At 46.1% G+C, this 23,662-nt stretch overlaps 1 protein-coding gene across 4 annotated transcripts in view; it reads left to right on the forward strand.

Moving 5' to 3' along the window:
- The window catches only part of Rrbp1 (ribosome binding protein 1), a 72,681-nt gene that overhangs the window by 32,174 nt on the left and 16,845 nt on the right, over positions 1 to 23,662 (forward strand). For all 4 annotated transcript variants that reach the window (XM_070006700.1, XM_070006702.1, XM_070006703.1 and 1 more), the window contains exons 3-7: positions 14,185 to 14,333; positions 15,534 to 15,656; positions 17,876 to 18,028; positions 18,853 to 18,971; positions 20,774 to 20,927. In XM_070006700.1, coding sequence (XP_069862801.1) covers positions 14,185 to 14,333; positions 15,534 to 15,656; positions 17,876 to 18,028; positions 18,853 to 18,971; positions 20,774 to 20,927 — 698 coding nt within the window. The remainder of the gene's footprint in view (positions 1 to 14,184; positions 14,334 to 15,533; positions 15,657 to 17,875; positions 18,029 to 18,852; positions 18,972 to 20,773; positions 20,928 to 23,662) is intronic.

The raw sequence follows: 23,662 nt of genomic DNA on the forward strand, positions 1-23,662 counted from the left end.
TCTCAGCCTCCTGAGTAGCTAGGATTACAGGCGTGAGCCACCAGCACCCAGCAGGAGAATGTTTTTAAGGAACAATTGGATTCCTTCATATTCCTCCCCCAACTCTTTCCCTTCTTCCCTGCCCCCACCCAAGTCATTCAGTGAGCATTAATGTAGATGCTATGTAGACAGAGAATAATAATAGAAAACATTGCTTTGCCTTTATCTCTTTAGTGGCTGTTAATATAGAAATTGGGCCAGGAAGTCTGATCCTGTTCATCATTCACTTGACACTTACTTATATTTGTTTCTATTCCTCCTCACCCTGAATTGTAAACTGACACACTAATCTGTAGTTGGCAGCTCTAATGCCCCTTAGACTGCCTAGGGATTAAGTACATTCTGCCTACTCAGGCATAGACAGCCACCAACAGTGATGGGTGTGAAGATTCCATAGCTGCATACAGAGAAGGCACAGTTTTGTTGAGAAAAATAGGATACCAGATTCTTTAAACAATATAATAACGATATAAGACAAAGACATTAAGTGATAAAGATGTAAGAAATGATTTAGGGAAACATATAGTCTTCCCTCATATCTCAGGGGATGGTTTCAAGACCCCACTGAGCATCCCCCAAATCTGGGGATGCTCAAGTACCTTACATAAAGTGGCTTAATATTTGCATATGACCAATGCCCAGTGTCCTGTATATTAATTATTTTCTTTATGTTAGAGATTAAACCCAAGGCCTGTGCATATTAAGCAATTGCTCTATCACAAACCTGCAATCCTAAACCATCCCATTCATTTTAAATGGTCTCTAGATTACTTAGAATACCTAATACAATGTAAATGCTATATAAATAGTTGTTACACTATATTGTTTATGGAATAATGACACAGAAAGAAGTCTATTTATTCTTAGGGTGCAGTTTTGTGCGTGTATGTGGATTCACTGGAATTGGGGCTTGAACTCAGGGTCTTGCATTATTGCTTGGCTTTTTCTGCTAAGGCTGGTACTCTGCCACTTGAACTGTACCTCTCCTTCTCAGCTGCAATTAAAAAAATTGTTTTTGATCACGGTTGGGTGAATCTTGTGGAAAACTCATGGATACAGAAGATTGGATGTTCCACAGTGAGAAGTCCAGGTGTTTCTTTTATTTATTTTTCTTGTAATGTGCTAATATTTTATCCTTCAAAATTGAAAGCAGCCCTGAAGAAAACAGTGGATCTTGAAGCTGTGACAGCATCCCCTGGTGTTGGAAACTTCGTGTAGAAGACCTTCAATATCATTCTCCTCCATGCAAGGCCACATGGGACAGGAATTCTAATGAGCTACTGGAGTGGATAATTTCCTATTAAAATCTTTATTATTTAATGACTTTATGAAATTATTTTTAGGATCATAAAATTGGATCATGGTATATTATCTTAAATCCACTATCTGTCACTCAAACACCATAATATTTCCAGATGTTAAGACGATCCAGAAAGATACCTAGAAGAGCCTGGGTACAACTTTTTCTGCATTTGAATGTAGTTCAGCATGTCAGGATTGACTTTCCTTAGGAGTTCAGCATTGAAACACAGCGCAGGACTTAGGAGCAGGAGTGGCAGAGAACAGACATTAAAGGCTAAAGGTCATTGGTAGCATCCCAGGCTGGGCTAGTTACACAGGACTGTCAATAAGGGAGCATGGCCTCCCAGTCACAAGGAAGAGTCCTTTGTGATTTTCAAGAGCTTGGCCCAGGACAGATGAAGAGAAGCATTTATGAATACACAAGGGAGCTCTTAGGTGGCACACATGGCGGGGTGGTAGAGCTGGAGATTCCAAGAAGCATTCAGTTGACAGGTTGATGTCCTCAATTCCCATAGATCAGTAGGGTATATTGTTGAGGCTCCCAGGTAAGCCACAGATAACCTCTGTGTCCTAAGTGTCAGCCATTTCTGTAGTTCTAAGGTGGAGGTCTCATCTTTGGTGATGGCTGAGCACCTCCTGTGGAGGACCTCATAGCCAGTCTGTGTGGATGGAAATGAAGAATCATGCCCTTTCATTTTGTCTTTAGTGGAGTGGTTAGACCCCATGTGACAGTGTCAAACCAAAGTAGGCAAGGCAAGGATATGTTCATGAGTTACTGTGCTTTTTATTACATGGTACACTTCTCTGGTCTTTGCTAGCATTTTCTCAAAATGTCCCAGTTATCTAATGTAAAGGCTTAACGGCTGTTAAGCCGTTAAGACCAGCGTGTGTGTGTGTGTGTGTGTGTGTGTGTGTGTGTGTGTGTGTGTGTGTGTGTGTGTGTGTGTGTGTGTGTGTGTGTGTGTGTGTGTGTGTGTGTGTGTGTGTGTGTGTGTGTGTGTGTGTGTGTGTGTGTGTGTGTGTGTGTGTGTGTTTAATGTTATGTCTTGAGAACCCTCTGGGTTTGCCTTATAGATTCTGTAATAGTCTGCTTATTCCCAGCTTAAATGTATTTTCTGTTCTTTCTGGCTAATGGCTTCTAGAGATGTTGCTTAATTTCCTTATGGCTACCATTTTCCTGCTGATAATAGCATGGGGTGGGGGGACGGGAGGAGGGGGAGGATGCAACTTCCAGCCACGGCCAAGTGTGCAGGCAAGAAGGGCAAAGCAAAGTATTTCCACAGCACCCATAACATTGCAGCCTTGCTTGTACAAGAGGCTCTCCAGAGAGGGCTTAGCAAAGTGGGTGACCTTTCCCCCCAGTTTGGGTGTTCCCACGTACAAACATTCAAGGAAACAATAGAAAAGGTAAAATCTATTGCTGAAAATAACTGAGAATTCCAACTTACACCTTGTTCTGTGAAGATCCATTCCAAAATTGGGTGTTGGTGATATGCTTCATATGCTGGGCCATTTTGCATCATGAGAGTCATTTTTAGTGTAGGAACACTTAGGTATTTGTAGCAATGTTCCCACTTTGTCTGATGTGTCCTTGGGCTTCTGTCTTCATTTTCAGGGGTGTTTCATTAGTCATAAGCCATGGTAACTGAGGGTTTGGTGCATGAATCTGAGAACTGACAACATGGATGTTTACCAGGAGCTTATGGAATCTGTCTATACTTCCTTGTATGTAGTGTACCAGTGTGTTTCAGATACGTATTGCTCTTTTGCAGCTTTGATCATGTTGTACTTGTGTAGACATGAAGGAAAAGCAAGCCTAAGTTTTTACATGTAGTTGGACCTCTTCTATTTTGTTGGCTCAGGTTGTGGTCAGCCCTAATTGGCCTACTCCCTGCCTTCCTTCCTTCCCCCTTAGCTAGGACTAAATCTCTGTCCATCCACAGCCTCCATCCACCTTGAGGCCACATGCCCAAGGCAGAACTGGTGGGCACTGTGGGTAGGACAGGGTGAAGTGGCCAGATGGCATGTTGCAGGGACCAAGGAAATGTTGAAGCAGTGTTCTTGGTTGCTTACAATGTGGAACAGGCTGGAAAGGGAGCTCCTCTCAACAAACTCAGGACACCTTGACTTAAGCCACAAGGAGGTGGGGTCCTAAAGCCAGCAGATTTTAGCATGAGCAGCAGAGGATGGTCTAGAGCTATTATCTACTGAGAGCCATTGGTTGCATTGGCCATTTAAATTGTCACTTAAATCGATGGCTGACAGGTGCCATGAAAGAGACCTAGCAGGTGTACAGGCAGATACAGGGCATATTTCTGCAGGCCCATCTTGGAACTCTTTCAGAACTAATGCTCTGATTTTTCTAAAGAACAGATCAAGGCCCTTGTCTGTTGCTGTGTTTGACAATGAACACCTGCTCCCCTAATCTCTGCTTCTTAAAATTTATTATTACGTAAATTCCTATTTCCAGCAAACAATTCAAATAATACAGAAGCATAGCTGTGGGGTGGGGTGAAAATGCAAATGCAAAGTATTTCTTCCTATTCCATCTTTATCCCCATTCATCCTGGGGGGGCCCTGGAGGCACAGCTTGTCACGTGACCACTGTGGTGTGCACAGTTGAGATACTGCTCTCTGCTATATTGGTGTATTTGGTGACATCTTTCCACGTTGCATTTGCAGAGCTGCCGCATTCAGCTGCACAATATTCTGTAGCATGAATGCATCATAATTTATTTAAATGACACTTAAGTAGTGTGCAGGCTTTTTTGGGTGCTAAAATTAATGCTGCAGTGATGTGCGTATATTGCTATGTGAGTATCTCTCTAAATTCCTAGATATGTAATTGCAAGTCAAAGGTAGGTACATTTTTAATTTAGGAAGAGGGTGCTCCATTGCTCTCCAAAAACATGCCGTGATTTATGATGAGAGGCCTGTACAGTTGTTTTCTGAGTTAATCGCTGCTCACATGGTTCTCCCATGGCACTGTGGGAATGGTTTTAAGTTCTGGGGAGAGGATTATAAAAAGAAAACACTGGCCTATAAAACAGAAGGTGTGGATTCTTTTCCAAATGTTTGGAAAAGAGAACTGGTGGAGGCTGAAGGAGAGCTCCCAGAACTTGTCCCACCACTGGGAAGCCATCACTGGCATTGGCCCAGAGCCTATCACTCGGTGCCTAGTGTCTGTTAGGAAAGCCCAGCTTCCTGCACGAGAAGTCCGTGTATGTGGTACTGGTTGTTTTTTGTTTTGTTTTTTGTTTTTTTTTGGTCGGTCCTGGGGCTTGAACTTTGGGCCTGGGCGCTGTCCCTCAGCTCTTCAGCTCAAGGTGAGTGTTCTACCACTTGAGCCACAGTGTGCCACTTCCGGTTTTCTAGTGGTTTATTGGAGATAAGAGTCTCATGGACTTTCCTGCCCGGGCTGTTTTCATCCTTGGGGTTTAGTCTTTGCTTTCCTAAGTCATTTTAGATTGCCTCCTGCCCTGAGCTCCAGACTACACTTGGCATCTTAGCATTGTGCTGTGAGGAGATCCTCCCCCATCTTAGCACTTACAAATAAGTCCTGGTCAATATAGTGAGAGCCTGGTAAGTGAGAGACTGGGACTGGGGAAGTAATATGTGTATGTGCTGAGAGTGTGCGTTTAGTGTGAGCTGTAGAATTATGTGCTTTTTACTGAAGCTAGGCTTCCACAGTGCTGGTGCTGAGAGTCTGAGATCAGGACTCAGGCAGGTAGCCCACCCAGGGATCCATGTCTTCCTGAGTGTAGCATGGGAAGCAACCCGGGGCCATGGCACTTGTCTCATAGACCCTTGGTTGGCTTTTTGGTCATATAGGCTGGTGTTGCTGTGTAACCATGGTATCAAGGCCAGGCGAATCCCACCAACTTCTACCCGTAGAATATGCTCATAGAAAAATAGGGTTACAAAGCCCACTATTGCCATCTTGTCAAACAAGCAAGTCTATATAGTTCTATCACTGAGAGGTAGGATTGTAAATACTTTTCTTCCTCCCCCTCCATTTTCCAGTTTTTCTATAGCATATGTTATTTTTAAGTGGATAAAAAAATGAAAACTTTATTATTTGTTTCTAAATTAAATAGAGAACAAAGTGCTAGAACTTCTGTCCTGAGCATTCCTAGAATATCTCTAGGCAGCAGAAATGAGCACCTGTTCATTCTGTCCAGTGATTAGGACGAAGGGCAGCTAGTTCTCAGGCCTCCAGCAGGATGCTGGTACTCAGCCCTGATACCTGGTAACTACTTATAGGCTAAGATGAAAGTTAAAAGTGGTTCTGGCCAGGTGCTAGTGGCTCACGCCTGTAATCCTAGCTACTCTGGAGGCTGAGATCTAAGGATCACAGTTTGAAGCCAGCCCTGGTACTGTCTCCAATTAACCACGAGAAAACTGGGAGTGGAGCTGTGGTTCAAAGTGGTAGAGTGCTAGCCTTGAACCAAAAAGCTCAGGGGCAGTGTCCAGGACCTGAATTCAAGCCCCCAAACCAACAACAGCAAAAAGTGGTCCTGCCTTCTGGAACTGGTCTTTAGATACTGTTGTGATATCTGTGAGCTGCTGGTTGTATTTAGCCTCACTGGGCCACCATTCTACCTTGGAGCAGATCAGGTGGGAATGCACAGTAAGCAATGCAGTCTAAAGTCTATGACCTAGTGGGGGCGAAGGCCTGAGGTCATTGAGAGGTACCATCATTCCATGTGTCCTCAGCCTGGCAGAGCCCTTGTCCGGTTGCTGTTCGACACAATGACGATCACAGCCCTTCTTCCCTACGACTTACCCATCTATGTTCATCCTTCATGTCCTCATCTTGGGCCTGTTGTGTCCTAGGCCTGGTGCTGATTACACAGGGAGTATAACTCCTGTGCTTGCACAACAAGAACTTTCTTGGAGTGTATGCTTTACAAAACTCATACAGTTGTTACTGGGAGTCAGTGGTTCACGCCTGTAATCTTAGCTACTCAGGAGGCTGAGATCTGAGGATCACAGTTCAAAGCCAGCCCAGAAAGCCTGTGAGATTCTTATCTCCAATAAACCACTCACAAAATGGGAAGTGGTGCTTTGGCTCAAGTGGTAGAGCACTAGCCTTGAGCTGAATAGCTGAGGGACAGTGGCCAGGCCCAGAGTTCAAGCCCCACGACCAACAATAACAACAACAACAACAACAAAAAAAAACAATAAAAGATCTCATACAGTTGTAAGTTCAAATGAATATTTTTACCTGTTTTACAAAGGCAGAAAACATAGCTCACACTTGGTACAAGTTGTGCAGCCAGCAGATGGCAGTAGGGGGTCTCCAGGTAGCCCTTTACAGGACTTCTTTCCCTTTCTGCCAATTGCACCATGCCCTTCCTACCAGCTGGGGCACCAAGGTGTGTGCTCTAAGCAAGTCTTGATACTTTTTCTTGGACTTTAACTCAGTTTCTTAGGTCTGAAGCTTTGAAGAAAACCCGCAAGGGCTTTGGAGGCATTATTCATTTTCTGTGTAAGTTCTTCAAACCTATTTTTTTTTCTTTTTCTCCCTTGTTTTCTTTAAAAGAGAACAAAAACAACCCTTAGGGAAGTGAGCCAAGGTTTAGCATGTGAAGCTGTGAGGTGATATTCTTCCAGAAATTAACATTTGGTCACTGTAAGACAGTGCTGGGTCTCTAATCACCACCTGGGCAGATGTACTCAAAAGCCCAGGATTAGAAACCTCTTGTCTTTTTCTAAAGGCATTAAATAAAATTTTGCCTGCCATTGAAACCTTGGACTCCCTGTGTTCCTGAGGAGCCCAAGGAGGGGGTCTGACTCAAAGACCCTCCTGCTGTTGTTTTTTTCTTGTTTTGAAGATTTTTCCAGGCATAAATTGATCTTATTGAAGTCTAGCAGAGGCCAAACAGATATATGAGGAGGAAAACAGATTCAATCAATAGGGTATTTTAAAATTCCTTCAAATACTATTTAACAATGTGTGTCTTCTCAGTTTGGTAACAATTACTTTTCCTCCAAGCAAAGGAAAAGTCCTCATTAGATGGCCCCAGGTAGGTTGTTGTTGGCATACTTGTACTTAGCTTTAGTTAAATGGAGAGTCTAGGTGGACTTCCTTGGCAGTTAGTCGTCAAGTGAACCTGCATCCAGTCAGGAGGGTTGACCTGTACTTGGGCAGCGTGGGGCTTCGTTGCTTGAACCACCGACATGGAGTCGGTGGTTTGTGTGCTGCTTAGACCTGCATTAGCTGTGGGCCAATGTGCAGAGTGGCGTCTCTTGATGCATTGTGGTAGCTCTTCATTTCTGTGAGGGCCTTGTAATTGTCATTGCTCCCCAGGTTTCATGGCCACAGTGCATGACAGCCAGCTAGGTGAGGGTTGCCGTGATTTAGGCCTGAGTGTCTTATTTCTAGAGCTGATGTCAGCAGCTTGGCAGAGCTGTGCAGGGAGCTGGCCTCTTGATTGAAAGGAAGGTGCTTTTGGGCTGAGGCCAGCAGGAGCTTAGCCTGAACCCTTGGCTTTTGGTGCAGGTGACCTGGGCTTCCAGAAGGTACAAGGTGCCTTTCTCAGAGCCCTAGGGCTTTTGCCTTCTTTCAGCAAATAACAGGTTTGCCTGTAGTTATTAGAGATGAGCATGCTAGGAATGGACTTAAGATTTGGGTATGACTTCTTTCCTGTAGGGACACTGTGTTGAGAACCTATTCCATCCAGTCTGGCCCCTGTGCAAGAGGCAGTGGCTGTTGGGCTTGCATCTGTGTGTCTGAGGGAGAGGCCTTCACAAGAGTCTGGACAGTTCCTCAGAAAACGAATGCCTTTGCCATTGGATTCTCACTAGCCCTCAAGATCACATTTGTGTCCAGTTTCCACTGTCGGAGTATCTAAGTTGACGGCCTGGGCCTCTCTCCCACCAACTGAGCCTCTTAAATACTCAAGCTTGAACCCTAGTCTTGGATTCTTGGGCTGCCTGCTTTCAGCCTCATTCCTCTTAGCACCCTGAAATCATTTTCCCAAGTGCAGACCTTGCTCTCTACTAGGTATTGGCTCTTTTCCTGCAGGATAAAATCTAGATTTCTGGGGTCTGTGATTGTTATATTCACTCCAGCCTCAACCCCCTCTAGGTATTTGGGCAGCTGAGTTCCTGCAGGCCTCTGTACCTTTCTGGGCTGCTTCCCTTCCCATAGCACCCTTGTTCCTTTGTTTCCAGATGTGCTTGGCTTCATTCAGTACCCACGCCTTTACTGCTGCCATATTTGTTCCCCCAGGGCTGCTGCACTTTGTTTTGTTACATGCCTCTCTGTTTCTGCCCAGCTCTTAGCTTCAATCTCACCTTTTTTCTTTCCTTTTTTTTTTTTTTGTCGGTCGTGGGGCTTGAACTCTGGGCCTGGGTGCCGTCCTTCAGCTCTTCAGTTCAAGGCAAGTGCTCTACCACTTGAGCCACAGCGTTTTCTGAGTGGTTTATTGGAGATGAGTCTCACAGACTTTCTCTCCAGGCTGGCTTTGAACTCAGATCTAAGCCTCCTGAGTAGCTAGGATTATAGGCGTGAGCCACTGGCACCCTGCTCACCTTCTTAACTTACCTTTTCAGGCTTGCATTTTGCAGGCTGCTGGCACTTGGTGTTTGGAGAGCAGCTGGACTTGCCTGCTCTGGGCAGGATAGCTAGGTGCTTTTAGAAGCATCTGGAATCAAGCCAGAGACACTCAAATGGCCCAAACTGGGGCTGAGGTGATAATCTCCTTGTTAGCTGTCAGTTGTCTGTGGGTATTGGAGAGGTGGGGCCCTGGAATTTCCAGTGCTCTCTATTCATGGAGGAAGTGGTTGTGAACAGTGCAGTGTAGTCTTGTAGCTGCACACTAGGAACAGAGCTGCTAAGACTTGGGTTCTTGTACAGTCAACGCCTTCCTCTTATGGTTGAGACTCATCATTGGGGTGATTGTTCAGGCAAAGAATGCTTCTTCCACTATAGCTAACAGAGGAAGTCACCTCTTTGCAAGAAAGACAAGTTTAATATTGTAGCTGGTGAGGCCTTTCAGCCTGGTCACAAAAGCCAATGTAGCTTTGAAGTCCTGGGACATTGTGCACACCATCTGAGCCTCTGCATTCTTCTAGTGGAGTGCCCTGGTAACACAGGGCTTCTTTTACCTAAAGCCCTTTCCATTTGGCTTTTTTAAGTTAGGACAAAAGACAGTGGCATTAAGGCAGGAGTAACAGGGCTCCAGGCCTTGGTATTCTTCCCTGGCCATCCCCTGGTCAGCCATGGTCATGGAGGGCTGACTCTTTTTTTTTTTTTTTTTGTCGGTCGTGGGGCTTGAACTCTGGGTCTGGGCATTGTCCCTCAGCTCTTCAGCTCAAGGCAAGCGCTCTACCACTTGAGCTACAGCACCACTTCCGGTTTTCTGGTGGTTTATTGGAGATAAGAGTCTCACGGTCTGTCTTGCCCGGGCTGGCTTTGAACCGCGATCCTCAGATCTCAGCCTCCTGAGTAGCTAGGATTACAGGCGTGAGCCACCAGCGCCCAGCTGAGGGCTGACTCTTGAGCCTCACACTTGTGGGACTTTATTGCTTGACTGACAGCAGAGAAAGGCAGGGTTTCTCTGTCTGTTCAGAGAGGGGTCAAGGTCTGGGATTCTTCTGTAGTTGGGTCTTGAAGGCTGGGCCTGTGGGTTAATTTTCAGTGCTTTACCCTGTGTCAGACATTGCCCCAAGTATGTTACAATTTGGACTTTGTAGCCAGGCTGCTGGAGAGGAAAGACTCACTCCCACTTTACTTCACAGATGGAATCAGAAGCAAAGGCTGGTTAAGCCACTTCTCTAAGGACATAGGTAAAGGGCAACTGAATGGAAATTCTATTTCATGTCATTGGCCTCCAGTGAGGTCTTGCTGTGACCGAGGGCAAAAGTGACCTTAGACAGGACCTGGCCCACTGATGTATCTGTTTAGCTCCATGGTGCTTTTTTTTCACTTATTTACTTTCTACTGAGTTAGCTGACAGCACTAAAGGTCAGGAAATTGTACATAAAATATCTTATTTTCAATCACTTGACAAATCTCCAGTTCTGAGGGCTCTGATCCAGAGTTCCTATGAGAGCCATCATCTGAAAGTAAGATACCAAGGTCAGGGCTACTCAGTGTACCCTGAGCCCAGGCCTCTGTGCTCTTTTTTATAATATGTGTCTACTCCACTCTTCTCTCTCCATGAGCCTTATTCCCTCCCCAGGCCTCCTGGCCTGTTCTTTCCTGGTATTTCAGACCCACTAAGATGGGTGTGTAGGAATAGCTATAGGGCACTGACCTCTTCTAGAATTCCCTTTGTCTTTAGTTTAACATATTGGTCTAAAGTTGAACAGATCAGATGTTGAATTTTTGGCATCTTTATTTTAGTGCCTTAAAATTTCCCAATCCCAAGGATTACCAGAGTGTTAAGTATCTGCTGAAAACGTAAGTGAGGTGCTGGCATATGTTAGACTCTTGTTGATGTATTGAATATGACTTATCCAGAAGCTCAGAAATTCTTGGTCCCCTTTTTAAGTGCTTTAATCTTTCAGTTTTACTGTCCGTCTAAGGACTGTAGAGATGGTACAGTTCTTACCTAAAAGATTCAAGCAAAAATGTTTTATAAAGTTATGGCTCTCCAAAAAATAATTTACAAGAGAGTGTATATGAGCATGGAGAAGGCCATGGAAATTCTTGTGGTGGGCAGAGAATAATGCTAAATTTTACTGCTACATACAGTAAATACTGTTACATACAGCTTTGGATTGTTTGACTTAGCACATGTGGAATTTTGTGTGTGTGTTTTAAATTGTTTAATAAGGTTTAATATAGTTGCACTAGGAAGTTCTAGTAAAGATTCATTAGAATGTCATTCTCAATATCCTTTGAAGCCCTCTGGACAGAGTGTAGGAAGGAGCACAAGCATTTTTCTAGACAGAGCAGGGCATCCAGCTGGGGTGACACTTGGGCTGAAGAGGATGTTCCGTAGTAAGGTCTCCTCCAGCAGTGTTAGCAGATGTTTCGTTCACATTGGGACTGTAGGAATGTCTTCAAGAGTTTAAGAGAGGGCAGAATTCGTGATCACTCTGAGACATCTATGGAGAAACAAAGGTACCAGAAATTAGGCAGAGAGTATACTACTTAGGGGTGCCATAGGACTGGAAAGGAAAAGACTAGCCAGCTCAGAAGAAGTACAGTGTGAGCCATAAGCATGAGCCACATACGTGACTTAACTGTTCCTGCTTAGCCACATTAACATAGGTAAAGAAGAAACTATTGGAATGCTTGTGTGTGAGTGTGTGTGTGCACGCGCACGACCGTGTGCACATGCTCGCATGCATGCACGGATGCATGTACTGGTCCTGAGCTTGAACTGCGGGCCTAGGAACTGTCCCTGAGCTCTTACGCTCTCAAGGCTGGCACTCTACCACTTAAACCACAACTCCACTTTCAGCTTTTTGGTGATTAATTGGAGATAAGAATCTCATGAACTTTCCTGCTGGTTTTGAACCAGGATCCTCAGATCTCAGCTTCCCATATAACTACAATTACAGATTTAAGCCAATGGCTCCTGACTTGGATTGAATTTTAATGATATACTGAACTCATTTTATCTGAAATATTATCATTTCAACATGTAAGCAGCATGTAAAATGATTAGATACTTGGCATTAATTTTTTTATTGTGAAAATACAGTACAGAGGAGTTTTAATTACATGGGCAAGGTAATGAATACAAGCATTGTTGCTTCCTCTTTTGTTTCCCCTTCCCATCCCTTCCCATCCCTCCCCCCACTTGGCATTAATTTTTAAGCCAAGGTACATTTTTAACTTTTACATCTCAGATTGCATGATACACATTGCAAGTACTTATTGGCCACTGATGGCTGAATCAGGAAAAGGAAATGTCTTTGAAATGTTTGCTAGATTAGGAAGCCATCTCCCCTCCTGTAATTTTCATGCATGTGTCTTTGAAACAGGTGGTCTCCCTCTTCTGGATAGTGTTGGCAGTGCATGTGTATCTAGGATGGAGGTGGAGGGGGTGGCTGCTGCAGCTGAGAAGCCTACATGAAGCCTTAAACCAAAATTGTACCAGTGGGGTTTTACCTGAGTGAGGTTGATAGGGGCGTTTAATTTTTTTGACTTGATAGTACTGAGAATTTTCTCTAGTATGTATAAGTTTATCATTACAATTATACACACACATGTAATTCAATGAAATAAAGGTTGTATGCTCCTCTACAGTTCTCATTTTCCTGGCACCCATGAACTTTTTGGCCTTTAATATCAATGTGGTTATGTAATTTCCCGAGCTTCATCCAAGTAAGAAGTCATAAAATAAAGGTACTCATAGCAAACAGCTCGCCCACATACTACTTCCTCCTTATTAAGGTATCATTCTAAGTGCTTCAGCTTGTAATGAAAATATTGTGACTGCTAAGTAAAAATATTGTGACAAATCAGAGAACCAGGGTTGCTATGGAAATGTTCCCCACAGATCCTCTTCAGGTGGGATCTGTTGAAGGTGTGGTCCAGGCTGCTGTTTTCAGTGAACAACACCATGTCTAGCTTGTTTTCTTTGTTTTGCCTCATTTTTCACTTGCATTTTTCAAATGTGGGGAAGATGTGGGACTCTGCAGAGAATTGCCTAGGCATTTTGGGCAGTTCGTCCTTTCTTACCTTCAAGGCTTAGTGCAGCTACTTTCAGAACAAAATTGTGTTTGTGTGTGTGTGTGTGCACGTGTGTGCATGTGCCTGCACACAAGCACATGCATGTGCACATGTGTGTGTGGGGCACATGTGAACAGAGAAACTAGAAGAAAAGGTAGATTTGCTGAGCACTGAAGGTCATTAGCAAAAGGCTCTGTGTCTTCTAAGCATTCATTTTTGGACTGAGGAGTAGACAGGTCCATTCTGGAAGAACACAACTAAGCTTTTCCTCTTTCTAAATCTCCACTGCTTAAGTTTCATCCAGAGAATGTTAGAAATAGAATGCTTGATCCTGGATGTGTGGAAAACAGCCTTCTGTTGTCTTCTGTCCTTCTCGATGGCTTCGGGTGGATGGTTCTGGGTATCTGTGTGTCCTGGTCAGTCATGACAATATGACACATAGGGTTTACAGAGTTTGGTAATGATGGGAAGATCTTAATGAGTGTTGTATGCTAGGCAAGAACTGGACCATAGCAATTGCTAGAAAAAGAAGGGCAGAAAAATCTTTTGGAAAAGTATACCTTGCTAAGTTCTTGGTAACTAAAAAAAAAAAAACCAAAACAAAAGGAGGGGGCAGGCCCTGGTGGCTTACACCTGTACTTTTAGCTACTCAGGAGGTTGAGATCTGAGGACTGAGTTTTGGAACTAACCTGGGCAGAAAAGTCTGTGAGACTTTTATCTCCAGTTAACCAGCAAAAAGCCAGAAATAAAGCTGTGGCTTTATTTGTGTAGTGATGGCCTTGAGCAAAAAAGGCCCTGAATAACCCTGGTGTATATATACACATATACACACAAAACACACACGAAAGAGAGAGCAAAAAGAACAAAAGAAAAGTGGGCTTTCAGTTAAAAATAGTAGCATAGTGCTTACCCAGAATGTACCAGACTCTGAGTTCTATCTCCAATACTGTCAAAAGGGAAGGAAAAAAAGAGGGGTATTATTCCCAGTCTAGGCTGGGACTTTCTTTGGGTAAGTGAGGTTAGAAGGATGGGATGGGGTCTTATTATTGGGCCATTCTCAGGGGTCTGAAGGAGCAAGGAGGCACTCTGAGCAGGCTCATTGGCTGGATAGCAGCAGCTCTGGTGAGGACCCACTCCTGGGTTTTGTTGTCACATCTGTCATTATTTGGGGTATGAATGTAAGATCCTGCTCCTTCCCGCTCTAGGGCCCTCAGTTTCCAACAGCCCTCTCTATCTGCCCTACAATACATTGGTCTCCACGGTCGGAAGCATGGTGTTCAACGAGGGCGAGACCCAGAGGCTCATCGAGATCCTGTCTGAAAAGGCTGGCATCATTCAGGACACTTGGCATAAGGTGGGCCCAGAGGCCACTGCAGTGGGCCAGAGTAGTTTGCCCCCATCTCCTTTTCCTCTTAGAGACGGGTGAGTTGCAGTGATTTGGGGTCCTGGGACTCTTCCCCACCCCCCTCCATCCCCCCCATACACACCTCCCCAGGTAGCATATCATGGATCATACCCAGCTCGCCAGGCTTCAAAGGAAAATATTCCTACAACAGCCTCCACTTCTTTCCAGAAGAATCCTGCTATTCCCACCCATACTCAGGACACACAAATCACCGTGCAGACGCTGTGACTCCTGCCATAGTCTGGTCACCCAAACCAGAAGTCTGTTAAGAGACGAGGGGCAGGGGTGGAACTCGGTATTACAAATGTTCCCAGGGGTTGAACACAGAAGCTAGCTCTAGTTGGTTTGTGGCCAGAGCTCGGTGTGGCAGGGATGGTGAAGGAACACAGAGTGTATGTATGAGGAGACCCTGCGGTGAGCCCTGAAATTCTCTTGGATTTCTCTCAGGCTTACCAGAGGCATGCTCAGAGGCTGGCTTCTCCTTCCAGTGCCCCTGGCCATTGAGCTGCCTTGGGAAGTATACTATGCCAGAGTTCCTTAGGAAGTATACTATGCCAGAGTTCCTTGGGAAGTATATTATGCCAGAGTTCCTTAGCCAGAATTGGGATTGCAGGTAATTTTGCTGGAAAATGAATGGCTAAAGGTGTGAGGGTATCCTGAGAGCCAGGTTGGGGTTTCCTCTCCTGAAGCCTGTGGTAGTCACCCCTCTTCCTTAGCTGCTACATGGTTATGCAGGGCAGCTTCAGTACTGTTGGGAAATTCCACCCAAGTAAGCATTGGGTAACAGGGTCCCATTGGGCCTGTCTGTTAGTGGGGGTCAGGGTTGATATGGTCCCAGCATACTTGTGACTTTGTCCACAGAGTCTAACCTCCCCTCTCCTAGCTCCTATACTGCAACTCTAGTCTGTATACCCGGACTCGAGCTGGTCCTAAAAACTGCCACCAGCAATCCTTCCACACATGGCCTGGGAGCCTCACTGTGGGTGGCTGAGTGGAGTCACTTTCCTCCTTGTGTGTAGTCAGGATGGTGCACTCATCTTGAAGATATCTGCTCCTACTTCAGTAGATACTCAGGCCTCTGCTCTTGCGGTGGAGGTGAGTAAGCCAAGTCTGTTTTCTCTGTTAACATGGCTTTGTGGATGTTTGTAGGCCACTCCAAAGGGTGACCCTGTGGCAATTCTGAAACGCCAGCTAGAAGAGAAAGAAAAGCTGCTGGCCATGGAGCAGGAGGACGCAGCTGTTGCCAAGAGCAAACTAAGGGAGCTCAACAAGGTATATAGCCCAAGCCGAGAAGCAAGTGTGTTCAAGGGGTTCGTCCGTCCTTCCCCCACGGCCCCATTATCTGAGGACCTCCTTATCCCTGGGGACACTGCTGCTCTGGGATCTTGCTCAGAGCTGGATCAGACAGGCAGCTTTCCCACCAACTTGCCTGCTAGGCATGTGGCTGTTATCAAGCATCAAAAGTGCCATGATTAGACATGATTTCTGAAGAGCCCAGGGTGAGGTGGGGTTGCTGCTTTGTAGCTATAAGAACACATGTTCCTTGCCTGGTAATGGGATGGACCAGAACTGGCATTCACTGTCTGGTGCCTTGGTGCCAAGCCATCTTCTTGGGTAATATTACCAGGAAGGAGGATGGACACATTTTGGTCCATTGTTATTTTCTTGAGAGTTGGGGCAGGGGTTGGGAGTGGCTGCTTTTTTTTTTTTTTTTTTTCTCCTTTTCTAATACCCTCACCAGATCTAGATGCCTTCCCTCCCCTGTTGAGATAGTAGAACATATTCTTGATTGTGAACTGCAGGACTTAAGTCCTTGACTTTCCCTATCTCACCTTCCAGAGTCTGGGCTCTAAAGCAAGGTGAAGTCCGGCCATGGACCTCTGCCTCTAACATCATGCTGCTCCATATAGCTTTAGGAGGTGCTCTTATATTCCCAAATGCCAATCTGATCTAAGAGGACCCCCTTCAAACTCTGCTCCTAGTCTTTAGCCTCTGAGTTCACACCCAAGCATTACTTTCCTAGCTGTTCTACCTCTGATCTCTCCCTGTTTTCTTGCATCATTGCCTTCCCTCAGATGTATCCCATCCTTCTTTGCTTCCCCTGGAACTCTTCTCTTAGCCTTACCTGCTCCTCCTGCCTGGGCAATTTCTTTGTATTCTGTAAAATTCAATTTGAAATGGTCTCCATCTTTAAGAAATCCCCTAAGGTCCTGTCCCAGACAGAGGTCTTTGTTAGGAATATGTGTCACAGACCTGTATCTGGCTCCTGATAGCTGTGAGCCTTGTACAGCAGCCATTCCGGCTACCTTGCCTGTCCAGCCCAGCAGGCTATTTGTAAGCAAGTAGTTCCCCAGGCCTGAAGCTGGCATGCAATTTCATTGGCATTTTATACCACTGTTAAATGTTGATAGTTTATGCATTTGCCCATTTTTTCTTCCTATATCCCTGAAATGATGGCCATTGGTCTCAGAAGTTCTGTCAAGAGTCCTGTGCAGCTGGCATGCCAACTCATTCTTGTATCACATCTAGCTCAGCGTGTTAAGGGAACATATGGGAACATGTGACTGAGCATGTGGAAGTTTCCTGAAATTAACCCCCACTGAAGCCAGTAAGATTATAAATAGGTTGTGTGTTCCATATTCTAATCTCTTCTACATGTTTTCTTTGTTCTTGTAGAGAAGTTTTTTATAGTTGAAAAAAGAGGTTTTGTTTAGATCTTTCTGGGAGTCATGTTTTAAGCATGAATTGCACTTAGAATGTCTGGTCATGTGCCGTGTGTGTGTGACTCCCGTGGGATGTGGGATGGGATGGGATGATGAAGTCCAGCAGCGCCGAACCCCAAGGGCCAGTACATTTGTAGGAGCTTGTGGACCTGGGTATCCCTCAGAGCTCCATCCTGATCCCCTGTGCGTTCAGGGTCATTGGGCAGACTTAAGGAATCCAGGCCAGGGCTCTAGTATCACAGCCAAGAACTCAACTTTCTATTAAACCTTTCTAGCTTTATCAAGCCAGGCACCATAGGCTCTGCCACCAGGACCTCAAGACTAGACCTATCCTATCCCTCCCTTAATGCCTGAGATTGAAAGTCTGGGAGGAACTTGGGCTCTGACTCAGTGGTTAAGGAGCCATGAGGCCCTCGGGGATGTAAAAGGGTGTTCTTGGGGTGCTGTGGTAGGAATTATAACTATCAGCCTTAATTGTGGATCCAGGTAAGAGGGTACCACCTTCAGACACACATCAAGCCATGTGGAACCCCACTAAACCTCTGCCATAGCACCAGAAGAAAAAAATGTATGACCAGAGCCCCAAAGAAGGTACCAAGTCATTTCTGTACCAAGTACTCATGCCAGTTCTGTGCTTCCTTGCCTAGCCAGAGAGAGAAAACCAGGCTTGACCTCTGACCTCCCACCACCATCAGGACTACTTTTCAAAAAAACAAATGTGGTGCTCCCCCCACCTTACCTGCCCTCTTGTCTGATATTTCCTTTAAGGAGATGGCCTCAGAAAAGGCCAAGGCTGCAGCAGGCGAAGCCAAGGTGAAGAAGCAGCTGGTAGCTCGTGAGCAGGAGATCGCGGCTGTGCAGGCACGCATGCAAGCCAGCTACCGGGAGCACGTGAAGGAGGTGCAGCAGCTGCAGGGCAAGGTGAGCCGTGGCTCCTAGGCTTGGAGGATAGGGCAGGCTGAGGAAAGCCGAAAGTCCTGGGTGACCAGCGGGCAAGACCTGAGACCGGTGGTAGGGGGAAAGAGGGAGAGGATACCTGTGGGGAGCCTGTAGGACAGAGGTATTGCCTTTGGCCAGGTAGTGCCTGGCATCCCACTATGTATGTCTTTGATACTGATAACCAAGAAGGTATAAAATGTACTAAAGAATACTTTTTAAAAGTGTAGAACCTTAAGTGGCCAGCAGTAGATTGCAGCCTCCTAGGTGCTTTAGAGTCAAGTTCTTTTGCTCCACCTGAACCTGGAGTAATGCTGGCTCCACCTTCCCACGTGAGGTTGGGAGAATCTCAAAACAAGAGGCCTGAATATTGTAGAGCCCAGCATAGAGCTAAGGCCACTTGCCTGTCTGGACTGGCCTTCGTTGTCAGAGTGTAATGCTTATCTCTGACACCTGACTCTGCTCATTTGGACCCTGGCTGCCTCCCTCCAGTATGTCTCAGAAGGTAGCATGAATGGTCAAAAGTCAGGAAACGAGTCTTCCTTGGCGGTGGTTTGTAGACTGTGACTTTGGTCATGTGCTTTTTTTATCTCAAAACAGTCAGCCCATGTGATCTCAACAGCAGACATGTATGAGCATGTCTCAGGCTCTGGGCTGAGTGCTGGGCTGAGGGCAGGCTGAGAGCGGTGAGGAGGAAGATACCTAAAAATTGTGGAGCAGGTGGGAGGATCCTACAGGTTGTAGCCTAGAGGTCAGCGTTCTCTGTACAGTTGAGCAGCACTGTGATGCTCTCCTCAATGACTTTCCAGATCCGAACTCTTCAGGAGCAGCTGGAGAATGGCCCCAACACCCAGCTAGCCCGCCTACAGCAGGAGAACTCTATCCTGAGGGATGCCTTGAACCAGGCTACAAGCCAGGTGGAGAGCAAGTAAGCTGAATGGCCCACACGGAGAGCTTTGGAGCTTATGGGGGCTCCTTGGACTCTCAAGGGGCTATGGCAGACACACTCTTAATTTCCTGCTCAATATGCAGCTGGTGTAGTATCTGTACATGGGCCCCATGTGTTGAATGGGCCACCCATGCGTTTCCACTGCTTCCTCATGCAGGGCCTGGTGCGGACCATCTCTTGTGTAGGTTCTGGGCAACTGAATTTTCTGGCAGGTGACCTGATGCACTTCAGGTCAGGTCCCTGAAGAAGAGCAGCATTCTCTCTCTTGAAGCCGAAAGTGGGTCTGAAGCCCTCTCTTGCCAACATACACAGTGTCTTTTGGGTTAAGCATCCCTCAGACTCTGGCTGGTGCTGGAGTCTCACTGTCCTGGCAGAGTGATACTTGCTGCGTCCCTGTCTTCATAGAATCCTCCCAGGGGGCTGTTCAACACTCTTGTTTGTGGCCAGAGTAGCAATACCAAGCAGTTTGTTTGGAATGAGAGTATGTTGGTGATTTAGGGACCTGCTATGGCCTCAACTTCCATTGGGCACACCATCTCCCCTTACATCCTGTGAGTGAGTCGTTTCCTGGTACCCAGGCTCTTGTTTAGCAGAGTTCCTACTCTTACTTCCTGCCAGCTGAAATGCTAGAGAGTTCATAGCCAGCACCCCAGGTCTGGAGGGCAGTTCTTTGCTTCCAGTGTTCACACTGTCCTCCTGGCCCCTGCTTCCCAATTCTACTGTTGCAGTCTCAGAAAGCTGTCCTCAGGAACCGTGCTGCAGTGCAGTTGATACCCATCTTTACTGTCTGTTGGCCTAAAATGCCTGCTAGAGTACTCTTACTCCGAGAGCTCTCATCAAGAGGACTAGCTGATCCCTGACACCTGACCTTATGACCAGATGTTGTGTAAGCACGCCTTAGCACCAGAGCTGGGCAGTGAAGGAGGGCTAGGTACAGCATTTTCCTGGCTGTGATAGCCACCTTCTCACGGCTGTACCTTCTGTTGAGGTCCTCTCTGCATGTGCATATACATGTCTTTATCTCCTTCCTGATGCAGACGATAGGGACTGAGGAATGCTCTGGCCCCCTTTATCATGCAGAATCTGCTGGGGCTCTAAAACCCAAGAACTTGTTGAGCCAAGGTAGTAACCGCTGCCTCCCTTGAGTCTGGATGCCCCATCTAAGAGGAAGTGCGTAGCACTGCCATAGGTTTCCTAGGCCCCATCTCTCAGCCCATGTGGTCCTTTCTCTCAGGTCACCTGACTCTTGCTGTGGTAAGCCCTGCCTCTGCTATGTGAAAAGAGCAACTTGCCTTGTTTTTAATCTACATTTCCAGTGGTTTTCTTCTTTTTTTGTGCTAATACCAGGGTTTGAACTTGAGCTTCATGCTTGCTCAGCTTGTTTGTGCTGCTGGTGTCCTACCACTTGAGCCCATGCCTCCAGTCCACCTTTTTGATAGTTAATTAGAGATAGAATCTTGCAGACTTTTCTGCCTGGGCAGGCACAGTTATCCAGATCTCGGTTTCCTAAGTAGCTAGGATTACAGGGATGAGCCACCAGCGCCCAACTCCAGTGGTTTCTTAAAGGGGTTCCTCTGGGATGCTTCGTTGTACTTTCTGCCTTTGCTTCCTCTGGACTATACTGCTAGCAAAATATCTTTGACAATACTGCTCCTATAGTGCAGTAATAGTTCTAAGACTTGAATACTTACAAAACAACAGACGTCTCAGAGGGAGGCGCAGGCAGCTGGGCCTTGCTACCCTCTTCTGTCCATCAGTCAGGGCTGATGACTGTCTTACAGGCAGAATGCTGAGTTGGCAAAGCTCCGGCAGGAACTCAGCAAGGTCAGCAAGGAGCTGGTAGAGAAATCAGAGGCTTCGAGACAGGAGGAGCAGCAGCGGAAGGCTCTGGAAGCCAAGGCAGCCACCTTTGAGAAGCAGGTCCTGCAGCTACAGGTGAGTCAGCACGGTGGCCACCCCAGTATCCCTGTTGGCTGCTTTCTAAGACTGTCTGCCTGGTCATATTGAGTCATCTCTTTCAAGTCATCTCTTGATGGCTGGAGATGAAAGTAGTGCTGAGATTTGAACCTTCAATCTTAGCCTTGTTAGTACCTAGTGGGTACTTTTTATGTGTTGAGCATCATTATGAGTACTTTCCAAGCATTAACTCAGGTAATTATCATTGTGACTCTCTAAGGGAAGTGGCACTTGCAATTTACCTATAAGGAAAAGAGAAGGCAAACAACTTCCCTAAATTTACATGGCCAGGACATGGCAAAGGCGGATTTGTACCCTCTGAGTCTAGCTCCAGGTTACATTTGTCCTCCTATATTGGCCACCACTGCCAGTTCTGCCAGGGAGCTAACTGGCCATAGAAACTGTAGCCTCAAAGCTATGTTTCCAAGGGGATATGCCTGTTCTCCTTCAGAGAGGAGACTATCTAGGATGCTTTCCTCAGCCCAGGGGCCTTGTTGATTTCTGATACCCCCACTGGCTCATACCAAAGCAAGTTGACAAAGCTGGGTTCAGGTGGCTCAGGCCTGTAATCCTAGCTGCTCAGGCGGCTGAGATCTGAGGATCACAGTTCAAAGTCAGCTGGGGCAGGAAATTCTGTGAAACTCTCTTCTCCAACTAACCACCAGAAAACCGGAAGTGGCGTCGTGACTCAAGTGATAGAGCTCTAGCCTTGAGCTGAATAGCTGAGGGACAGCACCCAGGCCCAGAGTTCAAGCCCCACGGCCGACCAAAAAAAAAAAAAAGTTGATCTGGTCTAGACCAGTTACCTAAGAGTCCTGCTTCTCTTTTGCACTTGGCCATGATACTAGTACCTGTCCATAGGGTGGCTGTGGGAATACGCCATGCTGGCACACTCAGACCTAGAACAGGGCCTTGCACAGAAACAAGTTCAGTAAATGTGAACTTTACAGAGACATTCAGGAAATCCAAATGAGGCTGTAGTTTTACTTTAGCCTGTCAAGCTGAAGTCCTTCCTTCATCTTCAGCCACTTCACTGCAAGCCATCTCTCCAGGGACCAGGGTAGGCGAGACTTCCTGTGCTGACCTTAAGTCTAAAACCATTGGCTTCAGGGAGTAGCTCCTCACCTCCAGCCCGGAGCCTTTCTGCCCTTGGGTGGCTTAGTGAGTCTGTGGAGGAAATGACAAAGTTCTCTTTGAGGATCACTTGACTGTGGCTTCTTGCTTCAGTGGATAAACTCAGTTTTAGAAATGCAGAGTTTTTCACAGAGGTTCCCAGCACGGGACCAACTTTGAAATAGTTTGATGAGATTGGCAATGCTGACCACCTTCTTCTCGGCAAAAAGAGTTGAGGTCCTCATGTGTTCATGTGCTTTTCACTTAAGATTCTAAGGTTTGAGTTCCTTTCTATTTCCGTATTGTTAGAACCAGTGTTCTAATTAGTGATGGTCAAGGGCAGTCTCCATGTAGTCTAAGCTGAATCTCCTTTTTAAGAAGAAAGAGAAACCACTGGTGCTTTCTCTGGTGGCCGAGTGTCTCTGCCCTCTCTCTTGGTGACAGCAGAGCTGTGAGGGTGTGGAATCCAAGAGAAAGAGGCAGGATCCTGCTGTGGTACCAGGGCAGAGGAGAAGCAGGTCTTCCCAATGCAGTTATTGACAGTTGTTCCTTTCTTTCCTCCCCCAGATAGGGAACTGAGTAAAACCACTGCCACCTTTTAATGCAGAGAAAAACACTCCCCACTCCCTGCATAGTATCCACAGCCCGGTGGGCACACTCTTAGCAATGGATTCAGTGGCTTCAGACCTACCTCTTCTGTGATGGCTGCTATCATAAAAGTTACCTGAATAGCAGCCCTTAAAGAGAATGAAAAGTGGGATGTGGGAACGCCACCTTGCTGAAGGAGTAGAGGCATTGCTCAGAGTCTCACTTCGGTCTCCAGAGTCATCTTTTGACTGGCCCTGCTCACCTAGCCCTGCCTTACACAAACTTTTGAATTCTATAGTCAGTGATCTAGTCTTTCGGGAAATCAGTCTTTTTCAAAGAGGTTAACAAGCACTTCTTCCCTGGAGCTCAGTGTGTGGGAATACTGGAAATATGGACTAAGACGTCCATTGGAAAATCAATTGGGACCTTCAGAGACTGAGTGCAGTCTGCCTGCCACTGGGTAGGGAACTGCATGGACACCTGTGCATCAAAGCTCTTGTGGCTCTTAAATCTGCATACTGCTGCAGAAGTCTCCCTGATTCAAATTGAACCCCATGAAATTGCCATTTTTATGGCTTAAACAAGGTGGAACATTGGCAGTTTGATATGGCTGCATCTTTTAAGTCAAAAGTGGAGAACATTTTTTGCCAAGGGTCATTTGGATATTTATAACATCATTCACAGGCCATACAAAATTATCAGTCCAGGCAGACAGGTTGTGGGCAGCCAATGAGAAGCATACGTGTCTGTCCTGTCATGTCCTATCAAGTGATTTTTTTGAGGACTGGGAATGTGGCTCAGGAGATAGAGCCTTTGTCTCACGTGCTTGAAGCCCTGAGTTCAACTCCCCAGTACTCCCAAGGAAAAAAAAAAATCTGGTCAAATGATCAGGCTGCATGTTCCCTATCTTTTCTTTATGTGAACGATCTAGGAGAACTGCCATATAAGTGATCTTGACCATGGACCTGCTTGTTTGTGTATTGCTTCAAGAGGCCCACCAGACTGACATTTCT

This window comes from Dipodomys merriami, unplaced genomic scaffold (assembly GCF_024711535.1).
Source record: "Dipodomys merriami isolate MVZ:Mamm:240054 unplaced genomic scaffold, mDipMer1.0.p SCAF_7, whole genome shotgun sequence".
In the NCBI taxonomy this organism is placed as follows: Eukaryota; Metazoa; Chordata; class Mammalia; order Rodentia; family Heteromyidae; genus Dipodomys; species Dipodomys merriami.